This window comes from Hippopotamus amphibius, chromosome 15 (assembly GCF_030028045.1).
Source record: "Hippopotamus amphibius kiboko isolate mHipAmp2 chromosome 15, mHipAmp2.hap2, whole genome shotgun sequence".
NCBI classification, from domain to species: Eukaryota; Metazoa; Chordata; class Mammalia; order Artiodactyla; family Hippopotamidae; genus Hippopotamus; species Hippopotamus amphibius.
The window spans coordinates 58,225,694-58,253,669 of NC_080200.1; the positions used below are offsets into that span (position 1 = coordinate 58,225,694).

Sequence of the window (27,976 nt, forward strand, 5' to 3'; positions counted from 1 at the left end):
TGCACCGAAAGAAGTTGAAAGAAAATATCAATCAGGTAGAAGGACAGTGAGAGAAGCCAGAAAACCAAGCAAAAAGGATCAGCTTTCTCCAGGTGGAGACAAAGAATCCAAGACCAAAGAAAGCGGTGGCAGCCAGAGGCGCGAGTTTAAAGAACAGCCGCATTACGTCAAATCCTTGCAGCCGCCCGACGTTCATCATGTCGTTGCAGCGCTTGGGGACGATGCACATGACCTCCACGGCTCTCTGCAGGGGGGGCAGAGAGCATTCAGTTCCCAGGGCAAGGCTGGAGCGCTGACCCTCAAAGGTCCCTCCTCGTTCAGTCTCCCCCCACCCCCACCGCCCCAGCTAGTGTGCAGAGGACACATCCAGGGCTGGGGAGACCCGCCGTCACCCACGGCCACCACCCCTCCCAGGGACAGGCTGCTACGGGGACGTGCAGGGACTGAGAGAGGAGCAGGGCCCACTGGCTTAAGTACCTCTAGTTCTGATGTATCCAGGCTGGCTTTTTTGGAATACTTGAGGAAGTCCTGTGACGGAAATGGAGCGAAGGGAGTGACAAAGGTGATGGCCGCAGAGCAGTCACCTTTCTGATCACGCATGACGCCAGGCACCGGGCTAATCCCAGCAGCACAAAGAAAAGGCATCCTCACGGGGATTTCAAGCCACAGCAGAGCAAAGTCAGGCCAAATCTATCTAAGCAGGTGTTTCCCGTTCCACTCGAGGACTAGTGCTCATTTCTCTTTACACCCAGGTTCTAAGTTCTATATGTGAAGAAATCTCCACACCTTTAACAGTCACTTTCATCGTAGAAAATGGTGTGACTTTGGCTTCAGTGGTGCTTAGGAATCTGAATCACTCAAGGGCTATTGCTGAGCCCACAGAGAGGAATAGGCAGGGATTAAATACTTAATTTGAGCTGAAGCTTCAAGAAGATTAGAAAACATGTAAGGTGGATAGAGCCCAAGAAAGCTCATACGTATTCAAGATCTGTGGTGGGGAAAAAGCTCACTTTCCTGGACCTTTTGGTTCAGAACCAGATTTAAATGAAAAATTGAGAAAATAGTGTAAGGTGTCATTAAAATTTTTGTTTTTGTTTTTTAATAAATTTATTTATTTATTTATTGGCTGTGTTGGGTCTTTGTTGCTGCACACAGGCTTTCTCTAGTTGCAGCAAGTGGGGGCTACTCTTTGTTGTGGTGCACAGGCTTCTCATTGCTGTGGCCTCTCTTGTTGCAGAGCACAGGCCCTAGGTGCATGGGCTTCAGTAGTTGCGGCACATGGGCTCAATAGTTGTGGCTCACGGGCTCTAAAGCACAGGCTCAATAGTTGTGGCACACGGGCTTAGTTGCTCCGCGGCATATGGTAACTTTCTGGGGCAGGGCTTGAACCCATGTCCCCTGCATTGGCAGGCGGACTCTTAACCACAGCGCCACCTAGGAAGCCCCGTCGTTAAAGTTTTAAAAAATTTACTCATAAATATTTAAAATCAGAAATGATAAGACTGCTTCATATTTTTTCCAGAAAAGATTCCCATCACCTGCCAAACCCTTCCATTCCCTCACGAGTCTTGTCTTCCTGCCTGCCAAACGGGCTCCTGCCCCCAGCACGTGCACCAGCCGAGCCTCACCTTCAGCAACAGCTGGTACTTCATGATTCTCTGCACTGGTTTGATCAGCAAGTCTGTGAGTTGCAGCCTGTGGCCGAGGCGCTGCTTTAAGTCCTGTGGTTTCAAAGGAGAGAAAAGGATCTTAGTGTTATCTTTTAAAGTCACTGTAATTGTCAGAAACGCTAACTACACCGCAGTGCAAGTAACTACTTCCAGAAAAGAACAGAAAAGAGAAGAGCGGCCACAGTGCACGCAACCAGCCAGTGCTGTGCCATCGCTGAGCGTGCCCAAGTCTGACCCTGGAACCCTTCTGAGCTGTTTTTCAAAATAGCCTTTTATACTTGCCCAAAAAGCCTTCTTTCAATTGCTTTCTTTTTATTCATACAAGCAAATATTTTACTTCTAGGCTAACAGTCTAGATCATTAATAATTCTGAATTTGAAATGAACCTTAAGTTTGAAATTGCTTTTACGAACCCCTTATTTTAACCATGACCCCACTCCTCTGAATGCTAAGGGATACCGATCACAGCTTGAATTCACACTCATTTCTCTCATTTACAGGAAAGAAATACAGGCTCAGAACTCATAACTGAGACTTAATTTCCTGAGGATTGCTTAATGTCCTGGGAAACAAATGATATTTCAATTTTTGGAAATCATCTGTATGAAAAGATTCAGAAATACTTTGTTGGTAACTTAGGTCTTACCTCAAAAAAGGTATCAATGTATTCTGAGACAATGTGCTCCGACTTTGGTTTATTTTGACAATAAACTATGTACATGTGCAACCTTCTCTCCTAGGAAGAAAGGCAAAGAGACTGGGTTAGAACGTAGGAGCACACGCACGTGTCAGCTCATTCATAAAGGAACTTTTCTTAAAAGAAAACCGCACGGTTAGGCTCTTGGGAGCACATTCCAGATTCCTGACGTAGGGGAACATTCTGCTTCCTGGCTCTGAAAACAGTCCTTCATTATTGCCCCCTCAGACATATCAAACCCCATATTTCACCCAGCAAGAACCAGAGACAGTGAAAGGACACAGTTCTCAACATTAAATGAAGAATCACTCTCCCCTCTTCAAATCCTGCCAGTGGTCTCAGGAAGCCTGGCTCTTTCCAGGAGGTTAGAAAAACCTACTTAGTCTCAAATACATTTGCAGTGATGTGTAAAACCAGTGGTGAGAGAAACTGCTGGCATCCAAGCAAACATCCTTCACCACGACACATGCCAGTTTAACCTAAGAATGTCCTTGATGAAGTGATAAAAATTCATTTTATTAAACTTAACCACGGACTATACATCTTAACACTCCTGTGACAAAATGGAGGATCTCGTGACACTTGCGCCATGTGAGAGAGCAGTCAAGGCAAAGGCCTCATGCGGCTGAGCCACGAGCTGAACTGACTGCTTGTTTTCACAGACCACCATTTCTTCTTGGAAGAATGACGGACACAAGCTATAATTATTTACATGTGGGTGTCTGGTAGACATTTTCCTGTGCATGCATAAAATAAGCCTGTCATTTCAAGGCAAACAACCTGCAATGTCTATTAATAATGAAACTTGAGCTTTCAAGCAAAAAATTATAATTTTGGAAAACGTGGATCTGCTACCTTGAACTTCACAATACCTAAAGACTCTTCTGAAGAGATGGGTGGTGATATGAACAAATCTGATTTTTTGATACTGTTTATTGAAATGTTTCAACATCTGGAAGACCTGTCTGAATCAGTGAACCAGTATTTTGCAACAGACCAATGCAGGTCACAAGCTGGTGCAGGGGTGAAAGAGCCATTAAGTGTGAAGACAGTTCAAGGGCTTTCAGTGCAACAGTGAGAGAGAAGTTCACCAATGGGCTTTCAGATTCCATGTTGCAACTAACTTTTAAGAAATTCTCACTTGTTGAGTTCTGGTGTGGTGTCTAAGGAAACCAGATATAATCATCTGAAAAGGCTATTAAAGTACTCATCCCTTTCCATCTAAATATCTATGTGAGGATGGATTTTTTCAAAATTTTTAACTAAAAAACATACTACAATAGGTTCAATACAGAAACTGATACAAAAATGCATCTGTCTTCTATTAAGTCAGACATTAAGGAGATGTGCAAAAATACAGAAATTCTGGTCACTAAGTTTTTGAAAATATAGTATTTTCTTCTAAAGAAAAAACCCCAAAACTTTATTGTTAACATGCTTCTTTTACACACACATAACAATTTGGTTACTGCATTAAACCCCCTGCATAGCCAGGTACATCAACCATCTACACCAGACACTTGTTTGCCCACAGACCTCCCAAATGTTCCTGCTTCTGGTCTGGCTCTGGTCCCCTTCTGACCATCCTCTACTGTGAGTTAAATAGCCAACTGGCGCCAGATGACCGGGAAAGCTGATCATTCACATGTAGAAGAGCAAAGGGGGATTGTGAGTCCAACTCCCTGACACTGTACAGTTTGATTTTATTCTCAATATGAGCACTTTTGTAAACAAGTGAGTTCTCCTTTAATCTGACAAGCCAATTACTAAACATGACAATACAGAACAGAACGTAAATAATGCTATTGTACTTACATGTTTAACAAAAAGGGATCCTAGTTTTTCCGGATCTTCAAGGCACTTCTCCAACTCTCCTAAAAAAAAGCTGAAACAGAAGGAGAAATGTTAGAACCATTTCCAATTTGGTCTTCTAATTTTAGATTAAGATTTATATTCTCAACATAGTCTATTTTGACACAAGCAACTGGGAAGTGTAAAGTATATGCTTAACAAATACAGGGCACACTGAAAACATTCTGTTAGGACAGAAAGCAAAAAAAGACACAGTTTTACAAGGCAAGGTACAGTGACACATCCCTTGACTGGCAAACTTCCCTTCCTTTGGAAAATCAACATTTTTGTCTCATTTTTTTTTAATGACACAATAATAGCCCATCTGAATATGGGGTAAAAAATAAGTATTTGGAAGCAATTCATCATTTTAATTTCTAAACCTTTGGTCCTTGTACGTGTGTGTTTCATATTCTTTCCACGGTAATTTTTAGGATGCTCATATTGGATAAAACAGATACAAAACAGTGAATGTTGCCTGGGCCAGCTGTATAAAGTTTTCTCAAATATTATCAAAATCAGCATCTAGGTTGCAAATATTAGCTCCCACTACGATCAAAATTAGGTATAACCACAGGAACAAAATAGCTGTGGACAACCACTCTCTTCTGGGCATAGTTGTTGGTAAGATGTGTGCCCACCTTAATTATCACTTACATATGTTGACATTTATATCCGGTATTTGCAGGTTACTAACCTGCAAACCACCGCACCAATGAATGCTATGTTGAACTGTCTCACACCTGAGGATTCAATATCCCCTACTTCTGCACACACCATGGCAGTCACCACATCTCCAGGGGCAATTTCTCTGTCTGGTCATCCCAGGAGCCTTGTGCTGTTTCCCTTCCCCTGTCACAGCTTAAAAACCAGCCTTGGGAGCAGATGACTAGATAACAGCACCAAACATCCCTTTTTGAAATAGGCTTCACTGTAGGTTAGGACAGATGTGGCAAGGTACCGGGATTGAATTTGATTTTCATGGGCGATCATGTCTACTTTCCCCATCAAAGCTGACTTGAAAACACTCTCTGACGGTAATTTGTATTCATTAAAGAGGTGGCTGCAGTTCTAATTAGACACAATGATCGAGGCTCGTGCTATGCAGATGTTGTTCTAAGCGCTTTACACACATTAACTCGGTCACTCTTCAAAAAATCCCACAGGGAGGGGAGCACTGTGACCCATATTAATGAAGGCTGGAGGCAAAGAGAGGGGAAACAAAGGGCTCGGGGTCAGGACCAGGCTATGAACCTAGGAAGTCAGGCACGGAGCCGGGCTTCCAGCCTCCTCTACCCGAGCCCCGGGATGGACCAGCACAAAGAAGGTAAGAGACTTCCTTGTGTGGTGAAACACAACCAGAAAAGTCCTCGGAGCACTAATACCTCCCTTACACCAGCCACCTGCACGAGGCTACACAGGTGGTGAAATGAATCAGCACTACCCTTTCCTATTCGCCTGGCGTGATGCAGCTCAGCGGGTGATAACAGACTGCCCACCATCGAGCATGGTATGTGTATTACGTACTCTCTGTGCCAGTCATAAATCTGGTGGATGTTGCCAAACACAATCTTGTCTTTGCCTTTCATGTCATCAGGAACGCCATCTTCTTTCATAAGTGCCATGTAGCCCTAAAATTAAATATTTAAAGATAAGATGATTTCATTGAACATGTTTGAATCAAGCAATGGTTTATTGATTGAGAGTCATAAAGGATAAAATAGACATATGCACTGTCTTGTAAACCAATTCTTTATTTAAGAACAAGAATCCTTTGTGAAACGTGTCCTTAACTGGCCCTTGAAATACAGTCACATTCATTGCCATGATTTTTCTCTCCCAGAACTGTTTAGCATTCAAAGATCAAAAGTCTTCTAAGGAACTGGAAAGTTTAAATACATGTAAATGGTTTCATAAAACAAATCATCTTGTCAGCTTGTAAGTATTAAATATTTGGCCAGAAGCATATTTCCTCTGTCCTCAGTATTGACCTGATATAAACAGATTTTCTTTTCTTTTTCGATTATTTACATAATTTGTTAAATAAGGATTTAACGATATACTTTTCACAAACTGATTTTTAACAGTTGATTAACTATGTTGCTAAAATGTGGTCTAAAACTTCTGTATAACTGGAATGTGACTCAGCCTGTACAAGAAGCTCAAGTTTTCAAGTTACTGCTAGTAATGATTACAGACACATCAAGCATGTTTAATTTTTTGTTACACAATGAACTGTAATAGCCGCTACTTTTAATGGAATGTACATCCAAAAAGTGTTGTCTTGTACATATTCGCAAAGCTGAAAGAATAAGTCATAAAGTTTTATATTATAAAAATAGCTTTTTGCTAAGTTGAGTTTATTAATATGATTATGCCCTAGAGTTAACGGCAGGGACAAGCCTAGCAATAGCCCTTGGTTTAGTAGGAAAGGCAGCAGTTTTGCTATGGGTATAAAGTGCATAGCAACTTCTGGTCAGTGAAAGTGGTAACATATTCCTTCTGTGAAAACTACAAGCAAATGGCCTGGGGTGGTAGCCACAGAACAAGCTCTCAACCCAGGTGGATTCAGGATGTAACTGAATCCACAGCTGGCCACAATGACTTTTCAACCAATGATGTCCTCATTTCCGTGGTGATACCCAGTCCTGTAAAATAATTAAAGGCCAGATTTCCATATAAGAAATTCAATGGTTGGAGATAATATTTACAAACTGAATTATCAAAAAAAAAAAAAAGAGACTATGTCAAGATGCACCATGCAAAAAAGAGGCCTTTAAAAGTGAATATAGATTGTTAAGATAATCGGCTAAATTTTATTTTTCAGAAACATTTTGTTGGTTGTTGTGTTTTGTTTTGTTTTAGTCAAAAATGTTTTTAAAGCTTTTGAGAGGGCATCAGCATTCAACTGTCCAATACAACACCCCTCTGACAACCCTCAGGGCGGATGCAGGTTATTACGTCTCTGAAAACACACACCTCCACCACATAGCCGAGGTCCCGCACATAGTCACGCTCTGTCTCCACTAATTCTTGCAAAACATAGCTGAAAAAAGGGAGAAAAAACAGTGTTTACAATCCACAATCTAAGGAATTTTCTGAATGAATTCTTCCACGCTTTTGCATTTGTCAGGTCAGATTCTGCAGGGGCCGTGAAGCAACCTCTCAAACTTGTACAAGTAGGTCTCCAATTCTTGTGTGTCCCCAGCCACTTACAGGTTCATGTGGGTGACCCACGGGAGCTGCAGAGGTTACAAGACACCTCGCACTCAGGGTGGATTCACATCACCAGCCTCTGATCATGTGTATGAGGGCCAAAAGAAACTTAGAAACACAGACGTCACTTTGTTATAAGGGCATGATGTTAACGGAAGTAGGGTTTTTGTTTGCGTTTTAACGATAAAGGCATTTTAAGCTTCACTGGACGTATTTAACTCAGATGTTTAAAGCCGTGGGTCTTATCACATGATTCAGAAGTATTTCTTTTTGCAAGGTTCAGTAACTGTGTAAGGCCACTCAGATAATAGAAGAAAACTACTTGATCAGTTACAGCAGACCTCAGTTGGTCTGAAAAGGTTCATTGGTTGGTTGGTTTGTTCATTCACCCATTCAGCCAACACTAGCCAGGCACCTCCTGTGCGCCCGACGCCACTCTAGGTGCTGGGATACAGCACCGGATAAAACCAAGTCTCCGTACTCATACAGCTGCTAAGTTGTTCCGTCTTCTCCAAATGCAATTTTAAACCTTTTGTAATATTTTTCAGGACTTTTAAACTGAAACTGAAAAAGCCTACCACGAAGGTACGTTTGAAAAATATTAAAGCTTTGGGGACTGCATTTAATTTTATGTTGCCTACTTTTTTCTTCACAACTACGTATGTAATAGAGTACCACATTTTCTCACCAGAAGTCACAGAAGATATTCTTACATCATTCTTATTTATAAAGTATAATATAGAAATAAAACAATAAAACCTGCAGCTATGGCTTACTGAGCCCTCTTGAGTTTCTGACTACTTTGCAAACACATGTACAATCGTTCAGCGAGAGACCTTGGGTCTCCTCCTCGTGTGACTCAGTGGTGAATCCCAGCCACAGCTCTGTAGACGATAAAGCCAGGAGGGAAGCCACCAAATAATGACAATGAAAACATTTCTGTCTTACTGCCGTCTCTTTAGAGAGCTGGATTTCCTTTCTTCCATCTCATCAATGGGTGAGGAGGAGGAGAGAAGGGAGTTGTCTGAAGGGTTGAAGGAGGGGCTGCTGCTGTCTCCCTGGTCCACGAGGAGTGAGCTGGGACGATCCTCCAGCGCCTGGAAGAAATCAGATCACCAGTCATGCCTCCTGCCCACAGTCCATGAGGCTGCAGTTAGGACCAGAAAATCTCATGTGTCAGAAAATACAGAAGGCCTGACTGTAACACTACAGAACCTATGTGTGTGAAATCAAGTAGTATTTAACAACAAAACCCCCAGTATTAATTTAAAAATGGAGTAAGAGGAGCTGCACCAAAGAGGAAAGTCAGAATGAAAAAGAGTGAATTTACATAAGTTAATATATTCTGTTCCTGGTTACCAAATAATTAGAAACTATACAACTGGTTTACATCACAAACTGCACTCATTTTAAATCAAGCCATTTTCTTTCCAGTTATATTCCTGCCACATGAAATCATGACCATTTCAGAAGTGTGTGCAGTCGCCTCGTTCAGGCCAGTGTACCCCGACACACTGCCCACATTCCTTGTCGGTGGACTACACAACGTCAGCAAACCTATGTTTTAATTAAACAGACTCATACTTCGATGCACACAGATCACACAGCTAAAATTAACCTCTATCTCTGCGACACTCGTAGCTTTCTTCTTCCACAGCAAGGGGTTGCCATGCTGGCCTCAGTTACTCAACCGAAACTCACTCCTCCACTGGATTTTAGTTTCTGCAGGTAACTGTTTTCATTGTTGGATCCACTGCAGAATCGCGAACAAAGATTTTTAGGTGATGGATAAATCTGTAAGTTGCATACTGAGGACTTTTCTACCTGGGTTAGTGTGACAATGATCAGCAACTGATTACTTTCTAATTGGTACCTATTTTGTTTCTTAACCTGAATTCACAAAGCTCCTAGGGGTATAGGTGATAGTTCTTTTTCTTAAATTGAAATACAGTTGACTTACAATGTTGTGTTAGTTTCAGGTATCCAGCAAAGTGATTCAGATATCTCTCTATATATCTATATATATCTCTCTCTCTATATATGTTTTTTCAGATTCTTTTCCATTATAAGTTATTACAAGATATTGACTACAGTTGCCTGTGCTAGTCCTTGTTGGTTATCTGTTTTATATACAGAAGTGTGTACCTGTTAATCCCAAACTCCTAGTTTATCCCTCCCCCCCCCTTTCCCCTTTGGGAACCATAAGTCTGTTTTCTATGTCTGTAAGTCTGTTTTGTAAATAAGTTTATTTGTATCATTTTTTAGATTCCATATATAAGCAATATATTTGTCTCTCTGTCTGACTTCCTTCACTTAGTATGATCAATCTCTAGGTCCATTCACGTTGCTGCAAATGGCGTTACTTCATTATTTTTTATGTCTGAGTAATATTCCATTGTATATATGTACCACATCTTCTTTATCCATTAATTTGTTGATGGACTTTTAGGTTACTTTCATGTCTTGGCTTCTGTAAATAGTGCTGCAATGAATGTTGGGGGTGCACGTATATTTTTGAATTAGAGTTTTTGTGTTTTCCGGATATATGCCCAGGAGTGGGATTGCTGGATCATACAGTAGCTCTACTTTTAGTTTTTTAAGGAACCTCCATATTGTTCTCCATAGTGATTGTACCAATCTACATTTCCACCAACAGTGTAGGAGGGTTCCCTTTTCTCCACACCCTCTGCAGCATTTACTGCTTGTAGACTTTTTGATGATGGACATTCGGACTGGTGTGAGGTGATACGTCATTGTAGTTTTGATTTGCATTTCTCTAATAATTACCAATGTAGAGCATCTTTTCATATACCTGTTGGCCATGTGTATGTCTTCTTTGGAGAAATGTCTATTTATGTCTTCTGCTCATTTTTTGGTTAGGTTGTTTTTATTTTTATTCTCATTTTTTGATATTGAACTGCATGAGCTGTTTGTATATTTTGGAGATTAATCGGTCACATTCATTCCTTGTCGGTCACATCATTTGCAAATAGGTGATAGTTCTTTTAAAATTTTCAAAGCACCCCAGCTGGACATAGAGTTAAGAGGTATTTTAGCAACTTAACTGGTGATTTACTTCTCTTCAAAATGTGATTTACTTCTCTTCAAAAAAAAAAAAAAAGCCCAATACAAACTACAAGAACTCTTAGAATTTCGTATCAAATTAAAACCTCTAATTCTTGTCCTATTTCCCCCTTAAGAGTAACAGGCTGCTGTTACACCACTGAGCACAGCTTTGAGGACAGCAAGGCTGTACCTGCAATCTCGTTCATCAAGCCCACGGAGCTGTGCAAACACACCAACTCCTGCTCGTAGTTACGAAAAACAGTTAAGGCGTGGGGCTTGATGAGAAAGGAGCTTTCTTATTTTTAAGTAAACCAGCTCTTGACCTGCAGTGGAAGCACAGGTTTCGTGGTAGCAGCAGGGCCTGCTGGGCCCTGGGGGCCTTGGGCGGGAGGCTGGAGAACGAGGGGAGGGAGGAGCAGCACTGTCTCCTGCCCAGATGTGCAGGGAAACAGCTAAGCTCCTTAGACTTAATGATGGTCACTTCAATGGTGAGAAAAAGAGAAAAGAAAGGGTCCAGACGGCCGCTCACACAGAGGAGCGGGCAGGGAGGCCCGTCTGGACCCACCCCAGCAGCATCCGGGGAGGATACAGGGGCCCCCACAGGCTGTGGTCACATCCGTGCCATCCACTCCCAGCTGCCCAACAGCCTCTTCCACCAACCACGCGTGTTTGAAGAGACACAAAGCTGCCCCAAGGCTGGAATCACTGGGACTTCACAGGTTCAGATGAATTACCTGTGAAACTTCCTGGGTTCTGTGAGTTTTTTGTGGGTAGGTAGGTTCTTGTCAACTTTCCCTATTTCTTTTTTTTTTTAATTTTTTTTATTTTTTTTTATTTTTTATTTTGGGGGTACACCAGGTTCAATCAACTGTTTTTATACACATATCCCCATATTCCCTCCCTTCCTTGACGCCCCCCCCTCGAGTCCCCCCCACCCTCCCTGCCCCAGTCCTCTAAGGCATCTTTCATCCTCGAGTTGGACTCCCTTTGTAATACAACTTCCCACTGACTATTTTACAGTTGGTAGTATATATATGTCTGTGCTACTCTCTCACTTCTCAGTTTCCCTATTTCTTAAATGAAGAGAGAATATCCGTGCAGACCGAGCTCTTCTAAGGTTAGTATTGGTAAATTAAATTTTCTTAAGAAACTGCCCATTTCATCCAGGTTTTCAAATTTACTTTCAAAGAGTTGAACGAAGTAATGTGTCATGATTGTTTCCATTCCCTCAGTTAATCTTTCCCTTATAATTTCTTATTTTGTGAATCTGGGCTTTCTATTTCCTTCAGAAGGTTACGGAAGCCTATATGTTTTGAAAGAACAAATTTTGGGTTTTATTTATTATTCTATTTTTCTGTTTTCCAACTCATTCATTTCTGCTTTTATCTCTGTGAATTCATTCCTTTTGCTTTTTTAAAAAAAATCTGTTGTTCTTCTAGTATCTTGAGTTAGATGTGTATTTCCTTTATTTTCATTCTTCCTTGTATCTCCCTTTATATTCAGATCAACGAAGAGAAGAACACCCCAAAGTGAAATTCCGTGCCTGTGGCTGTCGGCTGCTACCGCCCACTGCCAACACCCAGGAAGCCCACGCCTCCCAATCCCGATCAGGAAAGTGGAGCTGGAGAGAGAGGCGCATCCTAGGGAAAGGTGTGCGGGGTGGTTTCTCCTTTTCAGATGGAATCCTCAGGTTCAGGGTGAGGAGAGTCAGTCCCCTGACCACAGGATGCACGACAGCAGGACACCGTCTCCCCTCCCGTCCCCGGTCCACCGCACACACACAGCTGCGGAGGGAGAACACGTCCGCGTTCAAATCCGATCATGGAGTCACGACAGCCTAAGAGACTGCCTGCAGGGAAGTGAAGGGGTGACCAAGGAGCCACAGCATACGGTGAGACATGCAGGAGTAACTCCGAGTCACGGGGAGCCGGACAGTAAAACCACTCACTGAAGGTTTCAGCCACAAAAATGACTTCTCGTTTGAGGATTAGTGACAGGAAACCAAGGCAGAGTTATGTTTCCCTTGAACCAGAAGAAGAGGGCAGAATCTAGATGACAATCCATGGAGAATGAAGAAAAGATGAGTCTACCATCAAAAGCATAAATATGGTTCTCCAATGAGGAGGGAAGGCACGCGCGAGTGCCCAGGGGATGGAGCCCAGCTGGGGGCTTAACAAACAGCACTGGTTTAGGATCCCCGGCTTCCAGCTGGGAGATGGGCTCGGGAGGCAGAAGCAGGCAGCAGGAGAGCCTGAACCCACATCTATCTGATTCCAAGACCTACACCCTTTCCACTCTGCCAATAGCTTTATGTCCATTAACTTCAGAAGAGACATGAGTTAGCAAACATAACTGAGTTTCAACAGATACAGTTTAATCCTCAGAACTGAAAAGGGGGAATGAACCAGTAAGAGCTGAGAGACTGGCCACAGAGTCCTCTCCATCTGAAGTCCATCTGAATTAATTAGACATGAATTTCAGCCCTCTTACAGTGGAATCCATTCAAATACTTGCAGCATAATGACTAGCAGGTTGACAAAGTGGCGTCTCATAACATTCCTTGGGAAAACTATTTTAATTATTAGACAAAAATTATTTTAATGATCATATAATTGGTATATAAATGACTGTTTTTAAAATGTTTAAGGATGCTTGAAAATTCATTAGATATACTTTAAGCATCTTTTTAGATCATTAATCAACCTGTCTCTCAAAGAGACAGCCAGGATGTGGTTTAGCCTCAGTTCATACTGACGTGATCCCAAATTTTTGACCAGTGGAGTCAAGTTTTTGATTTATCTACCAAGTCCTCGCAGCCCTTCTGTCCAGCATCCTATCTAACCCCGAAGCCCACTGCGTCCGTCTCAGGTCACAGCACAGACCACCAAGTGGGGGGCATTCTGGCTATGGCAGGGTGATACTTGTTTGAATTCTGGATATAATTCCCATCTGACCTCGTCAACCAGCCTCATGAGAAGCGTAGGGGTGGGTGGGAGAAGCAGCTGGAGTTACATACGTGGCACCCACTTAACACTGGCTTTGGAAGGTACAATCACACATGCAATGAACATGCATGTTTACAACAGTGAAAGCTGAAAACAATATATGTATTATTATGGAATTTATTCAAATCAATTAAAGTGGAATTCTATCTCCGTTCCTTCCTAGCTGGTCAAGTTTTTAAATATTCTGTGTGTCTCAGTTTTCTCATCTGTAAAATGAGAATACGACAGTGTATGTCCACCTCATGGGGCTGTTGTGGGGAGAATATACAAAGAAAATGGCTGGAGGGAAGCATATGAGACTGCTCACGGCAGGTACCCCTGGAGAAAGTGATGGGGGCGAGGCCGAGAGCTTTTACTTTATTAGCAGGCGTCACTTTTAAAAGATGCCGTAGGGTAGCACGATATACTAGTCTAAAATGTTGTTACATTACTGGTTTCCTATTTCACAGGAAAACTAAAGAAACACAAATTTATTGATCTGAATCAGTTAGAAACAAAGCAAACCTGTCTAACTTCAAAGACAACATCTGATTTGGGGCTTTTATTAAATGAATCTGTGTTGACCAACTGGCAACAGAGGGGTCACTAAAGGAATAAAGCCCTATAGAGCAGTGCAAAGCCTTCTCTCTCATTCACTGCAAACGCAAGGTAAAGACCTCAGAGAGAGCAGGAGAGACCCCAGTGGCATCTCTGAGTCCAACGATCCATGAGAATGGAACTGACCACGTTGGCTACGATGGTGCCAGCACTGCAGACAATGTGGGTGCAGGAAAGGCCTGACCTTGGCTCCTGGGAGGTCCCTCGAAGCCCGCGGAATGCCCCGCCTGATGAAGGCTCTGTTTACCTGGGGGTCTTGGGCTAAGACAGTCTATGCTAACAATGTGACTTTTGGTGGGGCCACATGCTGTCTTGACCTCCAGAGGCACAGGGGACAAGGTGAGCCATGTGAGAGGTCACTCTTGTGTGTGTGTGACTGAGCCCAAATAAAACCTGTGAACACCAAGGCGCCGGGGGCGGGGGGGGGTGTCCCTGGGTGGCGATACCTGCTTGCATCATCACGTGCTGTGCAAGGCTGGGGGTAGTCACCACTGTGCACGTGACTCCACTGGGAGAGGACAACGGCAGCTTGAACCTGACCCTCCTGGACCCGTGCCTGCACCTCTTCCCTGGCTGATCTTCATCTGCGTCCTTCCACGGTCATGAACCGCAGCTGCGGCTTCTCTACGTTCTGTGAGTCCTTCAAGCCAATTACTGAACCTGAGGGTGGTCGGGGGCTCCCCAAACTTGTGGTTGGTCAGGAGGGAGGGTGGTCTTGGGGACTCCCGAACTCCATCCTGCAGACCAGAGCCACACCTGCGAGGGTCCGCCCACCTGCGGGCAGCGCCCTGGGGCAGCTTCCCACCCTCAGCCTGAGTCTCTGGGAAGCCTTACCATTTTGCTTTTCACGAGTTCCTCAATTGCACTGACAAGCTCGGCAGCGCTCGGTGTTTCAGAGCTGGTAGGGCGGACTAATAGCCGAGAGGAGGCCTACGGAGGAAGTTGAGAAAAAGAGAGGGGGGAGGGGAAGGCCGCACGTTAGTCACCGGACAGACAGAGATGTCTCCTGCAAGCTCAATCTCTTTTTAAAAGTAATTCCAGACAAAAAGACCACAAGTTTGTCTTTGTTTGCATTTATTTAAAGCCATCTTTTAAAATTTACAATATTCTGACATGAAATACTAAATAAGACCTGTCTGGGATACATGTGGGAAGCAGACAAAGTCTGTTTTCAATCCGCAGTCATGTACCATCAGAACGCTTTTCAAAGAGGTGACTGGGCACGGGAAAGTCCTAACTTTTGCAACTGCTGGCTAGGCTACTGGCTAAGGAGGAAAAGACAGAGAATCTGATGAACAGAAGAGTGGAAGGCTTAAGGGCTAATGAGTGAACCCTTTAAAAAATTGGGAAACAAAACAGGATATTAAAAATGGCTTTGCTGTGTGGATGGGGTTCAAAGAGAGAAACAAGAAAAGGAAAGGAACCGGGAGCACTGACCAGACAGGGAAGAGGGGGACAAGCTCACCATTTTCTGTGCCATCCATTTCCCCAATGATTAGTGCAGAGGACAGGAGATCTGTGGCCTCACAAGCTATCAGATGCCATTTACGGCTAGAGTCGGGGGTGGGGGGTATAGGGGTGGACAGGTAAGGAATCTGGGGGAGGGGCTACTGAGTTCAAGTTTCAGTAATGAGCAAACACACTGTGTTTGCGGATTACTTGCGCCGTTAATTTACTGGAAACTAGGAGGGGGTGTAATATGAACCTTGCTTCATATTAAGGACAGCAGAGATGCATGCGACACACGGCTAGCTGTCCTAACGACGCGTGTCTCACAGCAGACAGATACGGATCTGTACATTTACAACGAGGCTGTTACAATGTGGACCCAGATATGCATGTGGCAAAACAAATGTTGGCTTGGTCTAATGAAATCTGGAAGATGAGGTGAATAAAACAAGGAAAAAATTCAAATGGAGAGGTAAGGAAACTGAGCCAAAACAGACACAGCACACAAATCAACATAATGCTGCAGTGAAAGTTTACAAAAAGAGAAAACAGAACAAAACATAATATTAGTCACAAGATAATATACTCTCTGGGAACATCACTACAGATTTTTGTAAAAGAATTTCTGTGGGTAATACCCCATGAAGTAACACAAAAACCAATACATGATTTTAACAAACAGAATATAAGGCAACCCGCGCTTTCAAAGAGAGAAAAATACCCTCTTTTTTGGTGCATAAGTCACCCAGCCCTGGCACCTCACTTCGGCTGACCATCCAGATTTACGCAATTCCAGTTTTCTGCTTTTAAAAACGTATGCCTGTGAAAGCTACCAAAGAACTGAGGAGTTGTCAGAGCCTCGCTTCCTGGTGGGTCTGCTCTGGGCAGTGGAGCAGTGAGCTTCTCTCTCATCTCAGGCTACCCTGGTCCCCACAGCATGGGGTCTGCACCTCAGATGCCCTCCAAACCCCAGACTTGAACCCAAGCTACCCCCTTCTGCCCTTACTGTGCACTGAGAGTCCTGGAGGAGGAGGAGGAGGAGGCGGAGGAGCAGGAGGCCGAGCTCTACAGAGAAGGGGCCTCAGGTTAAGACTAACGCGTGATGGGCCTCAGCCTCATGGGCGTCAATCACTGCACCAGGGTGACCCCAGGTTATCACGCCAGGGCCATCCAGCGAGTGACCATGTTAGCACTGAGGAGGGGGAAGGAAAGCCAGGGAAGGAAAAAGGGGAAGGGGGAAAATTGATGACAACATCTGTTTTATACAGAAAACTTAGTTTCTGCCTAAAAAAAAAAAAATCACCAGTAATGACTCCATAGCATGGTTTTCAACACCTGCCAGTTTGGAGAAGCAGGATGGGCTGGAATGCGAGAGGATGTGCGAGCCACAGTTATCAGGTTGCCCTCTTGATATTTTAGGGTTCTACCACGGGGATGTACCGAGTAATTTTAGATTATGTAAGAAACTCAAAAAAACCCAGAAAACAAAAAAGGATTTACTTGGCTTGAAGCCTCTGCATACATCCAAAGAGGAAATTCATGGCTTTGAACTAATTCCTGCATTTTGACAAACTCTAGTTTGATCCAGATGTTTGCCATGTTGGAAAAAGGAACTGGACAGCAATACAATCTCATCTGAAAACCACACCTGTGTGCAAAGACACCTAACAGAGAGAACCAGATGGGCTTGTGTGCGTTTAGGACGCAATCACGCAGGTGGCGTGCGATTTCTCTGTCCTCTCAGGGACCCTGGTCAGTACAGTGAGAAAAACTAAAATGACCTGAAAAGTAGCAATTACGAAAGTACCTGAAATGTACTGAACATATTTATACAAGCACACTTGTATGAGAGACTGCACACGGCCTTTGTTATCTATACTTCTGGGGTGAAAGCAGGCAGAATTCTGCCTGGAAAGTCAGGGCGTCTCCCAGGCGCCTTTTCACGGCCCGGGTCGCACTCTATGTCCTGCAAGCAGGCTGGTATGCAGCGGCAACTGGCAGGCCCTCTCCTGACTCGGGGCGGTGTGGGCCCCCCTTACCTTGTCATCCTGGGAGTCTGGCTGGAGCAGGCTGTGCTGCTGGATGGCCATGGGCGGGGGCAGGGGCACGGCGTCGGCCCCTTCCTCCCCTTCTTCCTCTCCGCAGCTCTGCATGCCTGAGGATGATGACTTGGAGAGTGTGCCGCTGCTCAGGCCCTCGTTCCGGCCTCTCTGAAACCGGACGGACATTTGCCCATTAGAACCCGGCCCTGACCGTCCTTGTCAGTTCACAGAAACTGAGCCCTCAGGGGTTAGCTGCAAAAGCACAGTTGGGGTCGAAACTGAGGGCAGAAATCAGGCACAAGCTCCCTCCAACCCGGATGGGAGCTTTCCTTCCCTCCTGTGACCCAGCTCCCTCTCTTGCCCGCTTGGCCGAGGGAAGGGCTGCTGACAGTGTCTTGGAAGGGACCGCCAACGTTAGCCGTTAGGCTCTGAGCACACCTCGTCTTCAAGAAGCCAATTACAAAAAAAAGTTCAAAAATTTGAACCATACCCCTCAGTTTCTCTGGTCTCATATTTCACTTTTTGTTACTCTGCTCAAATAAAACTCACTGAAATCATGGGGGCATAAGTAAAAATACGATTCAAAGTGTATTTTGAGAATCTAAATTAGGTACCCCATTAATTTTCCCCTATTCTTAACTTTAAAAAAAATTTGTTTTTATTTCCATTACGAGGACACAGTATATGAAACAGATAGATGAAGACGTAAATGAACCATATGCTGCAGTGAAAACCCACAGCAAAAACATGCCCAGGAAAAAAGCAGCAGAAACCTCAAATCTGCAAAATAAATTAGATGACACAAATCCTGTCTTCTCTCTCTCTCTCTGCCTTTTTCTTTTTGAGACTGTGAGGCAACTTGGGGGTGGGGGTCCAAGTTAAGAGCTCTGAGGGCCCCTCACTGACCCCACACTGCTGAAGGCCCATCTTGGGGTCACGAAGGAATTCTGTCCCTTGCAGCATAATTTTAAGCAACACCCTCCAACCTCCCCCCAACCCCCCCCAAAAAGAAGGAAATTGAAAATAATTCCTGGCTGGCCTACACACAGTTATCTTTGATGACATAATCTAGTGTTTACTACTGGGTTAGTAAGTAAATTAACTGGGTGTTTTCCACTCTGGATAAGATATAAGTATGAATACGTATGAATTTGGGGGCAGGGTGGAAATAACTGCAGGATGCAGACATTCCCCCAGTCCTTCCAAGGCTAAAACTGGTGCTTTCCCTGCAAAATGCTGCCAGCGTGGTTGAGTGCTAACCTCAGGGACCACGTAAATCTTCTGCCTCCCAGGCAGCACCCCTGGTTTTGCCTGTGATGCAGGTGAGAGGGGTTGTGGTGGCCAGGCCCCACGTCCTCCTGGAGCAGGCACGGGGGTGCCCTCCCCCAGGGAGGGGGACTCTTGGTCCTCTAATTTCTTGATCAGAGACACCACGTGGGTCCCTGACTCTAGCACACTGTTAACCGAATTTAGAGGGGCTCTGACCCTGGGCCTTGCCAGGAACATAGGGAAAATGACCAGATGAGTGTATTCACTGTCCCCACAGCTCGGAGAGGAGCTGCCAGGGGCTCTGACCTCCTCCACGGTCTCGTCCTGCGGGGTGGCCGCGCTGTCATCCGAGTCCTTCTGCGAGCCGGCGTCGGCGCTCTTGCGGACCTCCCTGCTCTTCTTGTGCTTGTGTGCCAGCTTCTTCACGTGCCCGTCGGCCTTGCCGCTGCTCAGCCGCCGCACCGGGCTCGTCAGCCACTTCCGTAGCGTGTTGCCCGGGCGCTTGGGGCCCGGGGAGCTCTGCGCCCCCATCATGTGGGGCTGGAGGGAGGCCACGGAGGCGGGCGGGCTGGCATCGTTGCTGGAGACAGACAGCGAGTCTGCGGGACAGGAGAGAGAAGCAGAGGTGACTGGAGGCCCCCAAAGCTGCCCAAGGCCCCCGCCACCAGGCCAGACTCAAAAATGTCACTATTACTTACAATATCACAGACACTGGAGGACACTGTGTGAATTATTTTCACCCATTTTCTTGACAGACCAAAGCCAAGAAAGAATGGCTTAAAGAATTTAAAGGAAACTAAAAACTAATCCTGGCACATAAATGTACAGTTTCACTCACTCCCAGTGAATAAAAGTATCACTCAGTAACTAAACACGAGGACAGGCACACCTCGGGGATGTCGTGGGTTTGGTTCCAGACCACCACCACGGAGCGAATATCACAATAAAGCAAGTCATGCGAATTTTTTGGTTTCCCGGGGCATATAAAAGTTATGTTTCCATTATACTGTGGTCTAGTGTTCAATAGCACTGTCTAAAAAAAATGGACACACCTTGATTAAAAACCACTTTATGGTTAAAAAGTGCTAACCATTATCTGAATCTTCAGGAAGTCATAATCTTTTGCTGGTGGAGGATTTGAAAAATTGCAAGAATCAACAAAATGTGACACAGAGACATGAAGTGAGCAAATGCCTTTGGAAAAATGGCTCCAACAGACTTGCTCGATGCAGAGTCGCCACAAACCTTCAATTCGTTAAAAAGGGAGCATCTGTGACATGCAAAACAACAAGGTGCAATATAATGAGGTACACTTGTGTGCATGTATACGTGTGCGTGTATACGTGTGTGTGTGTGCATGTATACGTGTGTGCGTGTGTGTGTGTGTGTCAGTGTAGATGCGACCTGGCCAGGCACTGTGACAAACGGCACCCTTCTAGAAAGGTGTGTGTGGAAGGGTGACGCTGGCTGCTTCGCTGAGGGGTCCGGCTCATGGCCCCTCGTCCCCAGCCGTTCTCTGGAACTACATGGGCGTCTGCAGCCTCTGCTCTCAGCCTCAGCAAAGTTACTTCCGGTGTTGGAGGAAATACCAGCAACAATTAACAAAACAACAACACACCTTAAAGAGAAACGTGAGGAGGAGAAACCTTCCTCAATTAACCAACATGTTACTTGAAAATATATTCAAATGAATCTTCTCACTGGGTTTGAAAAACTAAGTACAGTCAACCTTGATCTGATAATTTTTGTTACCTAACAAACTCAGGTAACAGCTGACACTCAGTAGATCCGTGGAGTCACGTGGGGTGTTACATTACAAGCAGGGAACCCGTGACCTGGGACACGTCTTGGCCCTTTCCTGAGCACTGGACTCCAGGAGGACTCCCCACCGTGAAGTGAAATAAAATGCTTTACTTTAGGAAATGGAATAAGGAAGATCCTTCACTATGCTTGTTATTTTCTTAAATCTTCCGACGTCTTAAAAATAAATTAAAATTGATCTTTAAGAAGACGATTTGATACAGACAGCTGTATTACCTGTATTTACCTCTGCGGCACTGCAGACCATCATGTGCTGCAGTTAAAAAGCAGGGGAGCTAATTCCTCCCAATCCCGTGATTGTGTGTACGGGAGCCGACAGCAGCTTCCCACGGGCGCTCCAGACGCCCAGGCGAGACTGCACAGCGCCATCTGACTGGCGCCCTCATCCCTCCTTGCCTGAGCGTCGCAGGGGAGAGGGCATAATCTTCCATAAACAGATGACGCGTTTCATGCGGCATCACTCATTCTTAAAAACCTAGATTTTCTCAGAGGCAGACTCTGGCTCAAAACTAATCAACATAGCATCCTGTGTAAGAGTGAAAACTTTTTCCCCTCCACGTGTGTATAATATATGTGCGGGCATGTATTTTTATTTTACTTATTTCTGTATAAGAGTGACTAAAATGTCCCCACATCAGCCTCGATTTCTTCGGGTACCACTGGCACGAGGTAGGAGAATAAAGCCATGAAGTTAACACCACACCTGCTGTAACAGCTTCCTGCGGACTTTCTCAGCAGGGGCTGACTTAGGATAAATGCAAACTTGGCAGACCCCCTCAAGCACGCCTGCTCTAGTGACAACAGGAAGGACAAAAGGAAGAGGAGGGTTGGGTAATCCACAGGTCAGATGTTTTTCTAAGTGCCAGCTATTAGCAAGACCCTGAGCTGGCCACAGCAGGTGACTTACTTCAGTCATTTACTGTGCTGGGATGCAGAGCCAGGCCCTGTACTTGCCATTGGATGGAGACAAATAAACATGTCCTTTACCCAGGGACCCACCTGCAGTGCTTTCAATGATCACATAACCATCATTCAGGCAAAACGGTGACACCTCATGTAACTACAAACCCTGGTGGGGGTTGAGAAGAAAGGGAGTCAGGTGGAGGGATCACAGATGCCTTCCTGGAGGAGGCGGCACTGAAGCTGGCCTCTGAAGAAACTGGGTCTTAATAACCCGTTATGAGCTCCCAAGGACATGAGCTCTAGGAGGGCGGAGGCCTCGTCCGTCTTGTCCCCTGAGGTGTGCCCAGGGCCTGGCGCAGTGCCTAGCGTAGAGCAGGCACCTAGGAAGTATGGACTAGAAACAGCAGAATTCCAGCCCAGACAAACGGAGCAAGAGGATCCACAGCCCTGTTCTGGGGACAGGCCTCTCTTTGCGGTATATTCACTCAGCTGAGTAACCACACAGGACAGAGAACGGTGAAGGTGGTGCCCAGGTGGGGGGGGGCAGGGCATCCCCGACACGTGACAGGCGTCCCCGACGGAGCTCCGCGGTGCCCCCGAGCTGAGGGAGGCAGGAGAAAGACGGAGGCCAACTCACTTTCATAAAAGCAAATCAATGATCATCAGAACACTCACACGTCAGAAGAGATGTGGACACTGCCTAAGCCAACAAACGAAACTTCCGTGTGTCCTTGTGCCTGAAAGTGAGCATCTGCGGGGATGTGGCATAGGAGCAAGCGCATAACATGAACCCTCAGTGAAGACGCCCCCCCCACCAGGAGATCTGACATGGTGCTGTGTCCCCCAAGTGTGCAGGCTTACAGAGAAGTGAGAGCTCTGGGCCGGGGTGGGCAGCTGTGGACCACCTCCCTGACACGCTGACCTCGCCTCCGGTCAGCAGACTCAGCAGCCTTAGGAGGCACGAAGCAATGCACTCAGTCCATGGCTAATACCTCGCAGGACCCGGCTGGCTTTAAAAGGCTGACTCTCGGGGCATCCCTGCCTTGCTTAGGAAAGGACCTGGTGATGGTCAAAATGGTTCAAAAAGAAAAAGGAATTAGAGACGACATTTCCTAGCTTCTCTCTGTGGGCTCAGCTGCATAGGATTTGGTTCTCTGCTCTTTGAGAAGTAGGTTCAAAAGAGATTTTTTTCCCTCAGTTGGCAGGTCCAGCACTGTAAACATGGCCGTGGCCTGACTGGTCCAGCCTAGACCCAGGAACGAGGCTGAGCTGTCCAAGGTCAGAGCTCACCAGTGCTGCAGACAAATCACTGTTCTCAGGGAAGAGCGGTTCTCTCCTTGCGCTGCTATATACCGTCACTTACGTGACACAGTTTCAACTACACTGGAATATTTATGACTTAGAAATATGCCAGCAGCAATTACAAACAAAGAAGGAAATTTTGTCGTTTTTAAAATTTTACCTTGAAAAACAATTTCGTTCTAGAAGTCTGAAAATGTGAAGGGGAAGTTTCTTCACCTGACTCTAAAATTAGCAGGTACTTCGTCTTGTGCATATCTGACACATTAGTCACAATTTGGGTGAGTAGTAATGAAAAAAATAACCAAAACTGAAGCAAACAGATAAATTCCTTCTCTCTCTCCAGTCTGTTTTAACAATAACAGTCAATTCTTCACGCTGTTTGACACTTGCCCCCCCAAAATCAATAAGTCTTATTTTTTTCTTTTCAACATAGAAACTCATTTTACCCAAATCAATGGATTTTAACAGTCCATTTATATGTTCTTTACCGGACTGTAACATAATGCATAAATCAGGAATCTTAAAACACTCAAAAATTACTTAAATCTACATCAACCATTAACAGAATGAAATAAAGGGCCTGCTATTATTTTTTATCTGAAGCACAGACTTCGACCACTAGACCCACTGCTCTGATGCAAATTTTAACTTAAACAGCATGTCCTGATGGCATCTGGTAGAATTAAGGTCTCCAATGTTACTGGGCATAAGGTAAGTGTGACTCACACAATAAACGGAGCTTTAGGTGGGGAGATCCTCAATTACTGGTCTGCACACAGGTGCTTCCCGAGCTGGGCTCCCAGCCGCCGTGACACGCTGCATCTGAAGCGTCGTGGCCGGGCACCGACGCTGCTGGGCAGGCCCCTTCCTCTAAGACCCCCTCTCTGTTCAGGCCGGTTGCGGGTGGCTCAGGCCAATGACAACAGTAACCGTGGGGTGGAGGCCCGCGGCCAGGGCTCTACACCTCCCTTTCACGACGGCCTTTCCAGCTGGGGAACTGTCACTACAGGACGCCACCGTACCTGAGACTCCAGGGTACACACGGGTGGGCGCTGTGTGTGGTTTGTTTACGGCTGCAAGCCCAGCCGACACATCTTTGGAGCTTAATAAGCTTATGTCGCATAAATAACGAATGGCTGAATCAGTGCATCAGTTACCAACGACAGGCTATTTCCCCACCTGAGGTCACTGCCTGATAACTTACGCTGACCCCCGTCCTGACTTGGTGCTCTATCCCAACAGTTTTATTTTTTTTTTTAATTTTTGGCTGTGTCGGGTCCTCACTGTAGCACGCGGGATCTTTGCTGCACCATGTGGACTTTTCTCCAGTTGTGGTGTGTGGGTTTTCTCTCCTCTAGTTGTAGTGCTTGGGCTCCAGGATGCGAGGTCTCAGTAGCTGTGGTGCAAGGGCCCAGCTGCCCTGAGGCATGTGGGATCTTAGTTCCCCAACCAGGGATTGAACCACACATGAACAACCACCGCCCTCCACGCCCCGCCCCGCCCCCTTCAAGCATACGTGATGTGGGCTGGAGGGCAGAAAGAGGATTCAGGAGCAAACTCGCCTGAGAAATGGGATGGAAAACATGTGTCACTCAAAGAAATTATATTATTCCTGTTTTCATCTTCAGTTACTGTCTCTCATCTTCCCTTCAATCCCTACTTTCTTGGAAGAAAAAAAGGGACTCAACACTCGGTACGCTCAGTACCACTATCTTTCCACCTTGTCACCACCTTCCACATCTACAAGGACGCCTGCATTCACATCATGCCTTGCTGGGGATGTGCCTTTCTCTTTCCAGCCTGAGGAAACTCCGCTGACTCAAGGTCCAGGTGGAAGATCAGCTGGGGACATCAGGAGGACTCTGGGCTTGTCACAGGCTCTGAGTTTGAGTCTAGCTCTTCTACGCAACAGCCCTGACCCCGGCCAACCTCCTGGCATCTGAATTTCCCTAACTCCCAGGGCTATGATAGGATTACATGAAATAACGGGAATGAATGAGCTTTACAAACTGCAAAGTGCTATTTACAAACATAAGATGGCTGAGGCAAGCTTCTCCAGGGCTCCCTGGTAGCACAGAACTTACTAGGTTACCTGCATGCAAACTGTGAGTACCTAGAAAACAGAGATTTGGATTAATCATTTTCTAATCACAGGCCGAGCATGGTAATCAGGACAAACTCAAAATCGTTTTTAGACGTATGCAGGATGAGAGAAGCAGCCTAGATGAATTACTTCCTTCTGTTTCCATTTTAAAAAATAACTTGTCCTTTATTAAAAGGACAAGGTAAACTGCAGCATAAAGAGATACTGTCAGCACATCCCGGTCATTTTAAAAGATGCTCTTGTGTGTACAAGAGAAAGCCAGTTGTGAGCTGCCTGAAGCCCTGAGAGGGGAAATCAATCCAAGTTTCTTTCTTCTTATTTTAAAGGAAAAACAACCCCACAAAGATGCTTCTTTGCTGAAGTCAGAGTTCACCCAAAGTCCATGCTAGATTCCTTCTTAAAATTAAGGAAAAAGCTAAAGAAAGGAGGGAGGAGGCGGGAGCCCTGCCCCTCCGTCCCACACAGGAGAGTTTCACTACGGGAACACACACAGCCCCGAACTGCTGGGAGAAGGGAAACTGCCCTCTAGTCCCAGTCTCGACAGTTGAGACATCTGTGATTAATAAAGCTGTTTTTTTTTTAAATGTAAGAAAAAAAGGAAAAGGGACCATATCCTGCTAGCTGCAGACTGAGAAAAGGATCACATTTCATTTTAACCCTCTCCTCATTTTCACAATGGTAGGAAGGCTTGAGGATGTTCCTACGTGTCCCAGAGTACAAACTGGACTGCCAAGGATGCTGCCTCTGAACTCAAAACGCCACCCCGAATCTGAATATACTTCACCAACATGCCCTCCTGCTCATCTCCACTTCAGCCCCAGCAGCACAGAGGCTCCAGAGGGCAGGGGCCGTGGCTGCTTTGTGTAGCCTGTATCTCTAGGGTTTATGGCATGCCTTTCCCTTTAAGTGAGCACCTCACAGGTTAATAGTCATTCAAAGCAATGGGGCCGCGGTTTCAGCCTGTCCCTTGCAGGTACTGGGCCTGGGTATCTGACAAGTCCTCCAGTTTCCTGACAGTGAGATGACTGTGGCTCCTTACCAGGCTGCTAGAAGGCAGGGGTGGGGAGGAAGGAACAAAAACGGTCTTTGTAAACATATAGCCTAACACAAACGTGAGGCAGTACCCACACTTTTAAACAGAAGAAGAAACTGCAAAAGACAAGCAAGAAAACAGGATGGAGTTGAGCGGCGAGATGTGCAAGGATCCAGGTGCTGAAAGACAAGCACCCAGGCCGCGAGCAGGAGGGAAGAACAGCCAGAGAGCAAAGCCTGGTCTCTCTGACCGCTGCTGCCTCCCTCACCATGTCACCAAGCATCTTCTGTGACAGGCACCCCGCACTTCGCACGCAGCACCAGCCAAACGCACACACGTGGGACCAGCGCTGATGGCCTGTCACGTCTGGTGAGGCATGACCACCAGGCAGCGGCAGACACTCAACACTGGGAGACTTTCCAACAAACAGCTGACTCACTTTTCAATTTCTCCTCCACGGAGGTTCCCACAGCAATTTTAGCTGGTTAGTTTTGAAGAAAGATATTCCCATCTTTCTGTCCATTGTAGGTGTTCAAAAAATATCTGTCAAATGAACCATGCAGGGCTGTCTTGACACAAACTCCAAACAGGGTAAGCTGAACTCAGAGCTCGGCACACTCCCAAAGCAAAGTGTTAATTTACAATTCTGGTTGTAAGGACTTAAAGAAATGTTTATGTAGCAGTTACTGCTAAGAGCTAGAGAAGGACAACCCAAGGACACTCTGGGGCTAGAAACAATTCCATCAGATTATTTTAGAACAGACTGGGCAGGGTTGGATCAGGTATGCCTGGCCTATGGTAGTTTCTCAAACCCCTGTCTTGTCATGAATTTAATGCAGCAAACTACCTTTTATTTAGGAAATTCTTCCACTGCACCAGGAAGGGTGTAATGTACATGTGGAAATCAGGTCTACAAATTACTTATAAAGCAAAGAGAAAGTTGTTAGCCTATGACTGCTGACTGGGTTGGTCAAAGTATTCTAGAGTAAAATTTTCTGAGTACATGACTGTCATCTGTCTCTACATTTTTCAAGCTGGATTTTAATCCCCTGATTTTACTTATTTTTTCAAATAAGGCCTTTTCTTTTCTTTTTTTAAAAAATTTATTTTATTTTATTATTTTTTTTAATTTTTGGCCTCATTAAGTCTTGGTTGCTGTGTGCGGGCTTTCTCTAGTGCGGTGAGCGGGGGCTCCTCTTCATTGCAGTGTGCAGGCTTCTCATTGTGGTGGCTTCTCTTGTTGCAGAGCACAGGCTCTAGGCATGCTGGCTTCAGTAGTTGTGGCACGTGGGCTCAGCAGTTGTGGTGCATGGGCTTAGTTGCTTCACGGCATGTGGGATCTTCCCGGACCAGGGATGGAACCCGTGTCCCCTGCATTGGCAGGCGGATTCTTAACCACTGAGCCACCAGGAAAGCCCTAATTCCCGGCTTTTAGAATCAAGGTAACTTTTTCTTGGAATAATAATTGAAAACAATAACACACCAGAAATTCTCTTGAAGATCACATAAAAAGTGAGCTCAACCTAAATAATTCTTCCAGAGGCACTTCTTGGGATCACGTCTTCTCTTCGTTTTACACAGTGATTACAACTGCCTGGGCAGGCTAGGTGTCTTAATTCATGACAATGAGGAGTGAGATGAAGCTGGGGTATTACTTGGAGAACTTTAGGTACTGAAGAAGAAGTAACTGACTGCCCGGTGACATGGATACACTTTTGGTGGGTCAGAATATAAGGCCAAGTATTTTATAACATTTTCCCAAATTTAAATCTCTTTTCTATTTGTGAATAAGTATCTGAAAACTTTCTTGCTAGACTCTTAATTTTCTATTCCAGTCATCTCACTCATCTTCTGTCTAGGAGAGTCCGCAGTTCTTGATTTGTTCCTCAGGTCGATAAAGATGCACCAGGGGTTGAGACCCAGGCTTGGATTGGACACTGCATCCTCAGTG

The 27,976-nt window shown here is 45.3% G+C and overlaps 1 protein-coding gene across 2 annotated transcripts in view; it reads right to left on the bottom strand.

Moving 5' to 3' along the window:
- The window catches only part of TRIO (trio Rho guanine nucleotide exchange factor), a 340,281-nt gene that overhangs the window by 21,623 nt on the left and 290,682 nt on the right, over window positions 1-27,976 (bottom strand). For both annotated transcript variants that reach the window (XM_057708158.1, XM_057708157.1), the window contains exons 35-45: window positions 19,169-19,461; window positions 17,591-17,761; window positions 14,937-15,032; window positions 8,383-8,531; window positions 7,198-7,264; window positions 5,746-5,849; window positions 4,183-4,252; window positions 2,317-2,406; window positions 1,629-1,721; window positions 478-528; window positions 167-244 (exon numbers count right to left, since the gene is read on the bottom strand). In XM_057708158.1, the coding sequence (XP_057564141.1) occupies window positions 167-244; window positions 478-528; window positions 1,629-1,721; window positions 2,317-2,406; window positions 4,183-4,252; window positions 5,746-5,849; window positions 7,198-7,264; window positions 8,383-8,531; window positions 14,937-15,032; window positions 17,591-17,761; window positions 19,169-19,461 (1,262 nt within the window). The remainder of the gene's footprint in view (window positions 1-166; window positions 245-477; window positions 529-1,628; window positions 1,722-2,316; window positions 2,407-4,182; window positions 4,253-5,745; window positions 5,850-7,197; window positions 7,265-8,382; window positions 8,532-14,936; window positions 15,033-17,590; window positions 17,762-19,168; window positions 19,462-27,976) is intronic.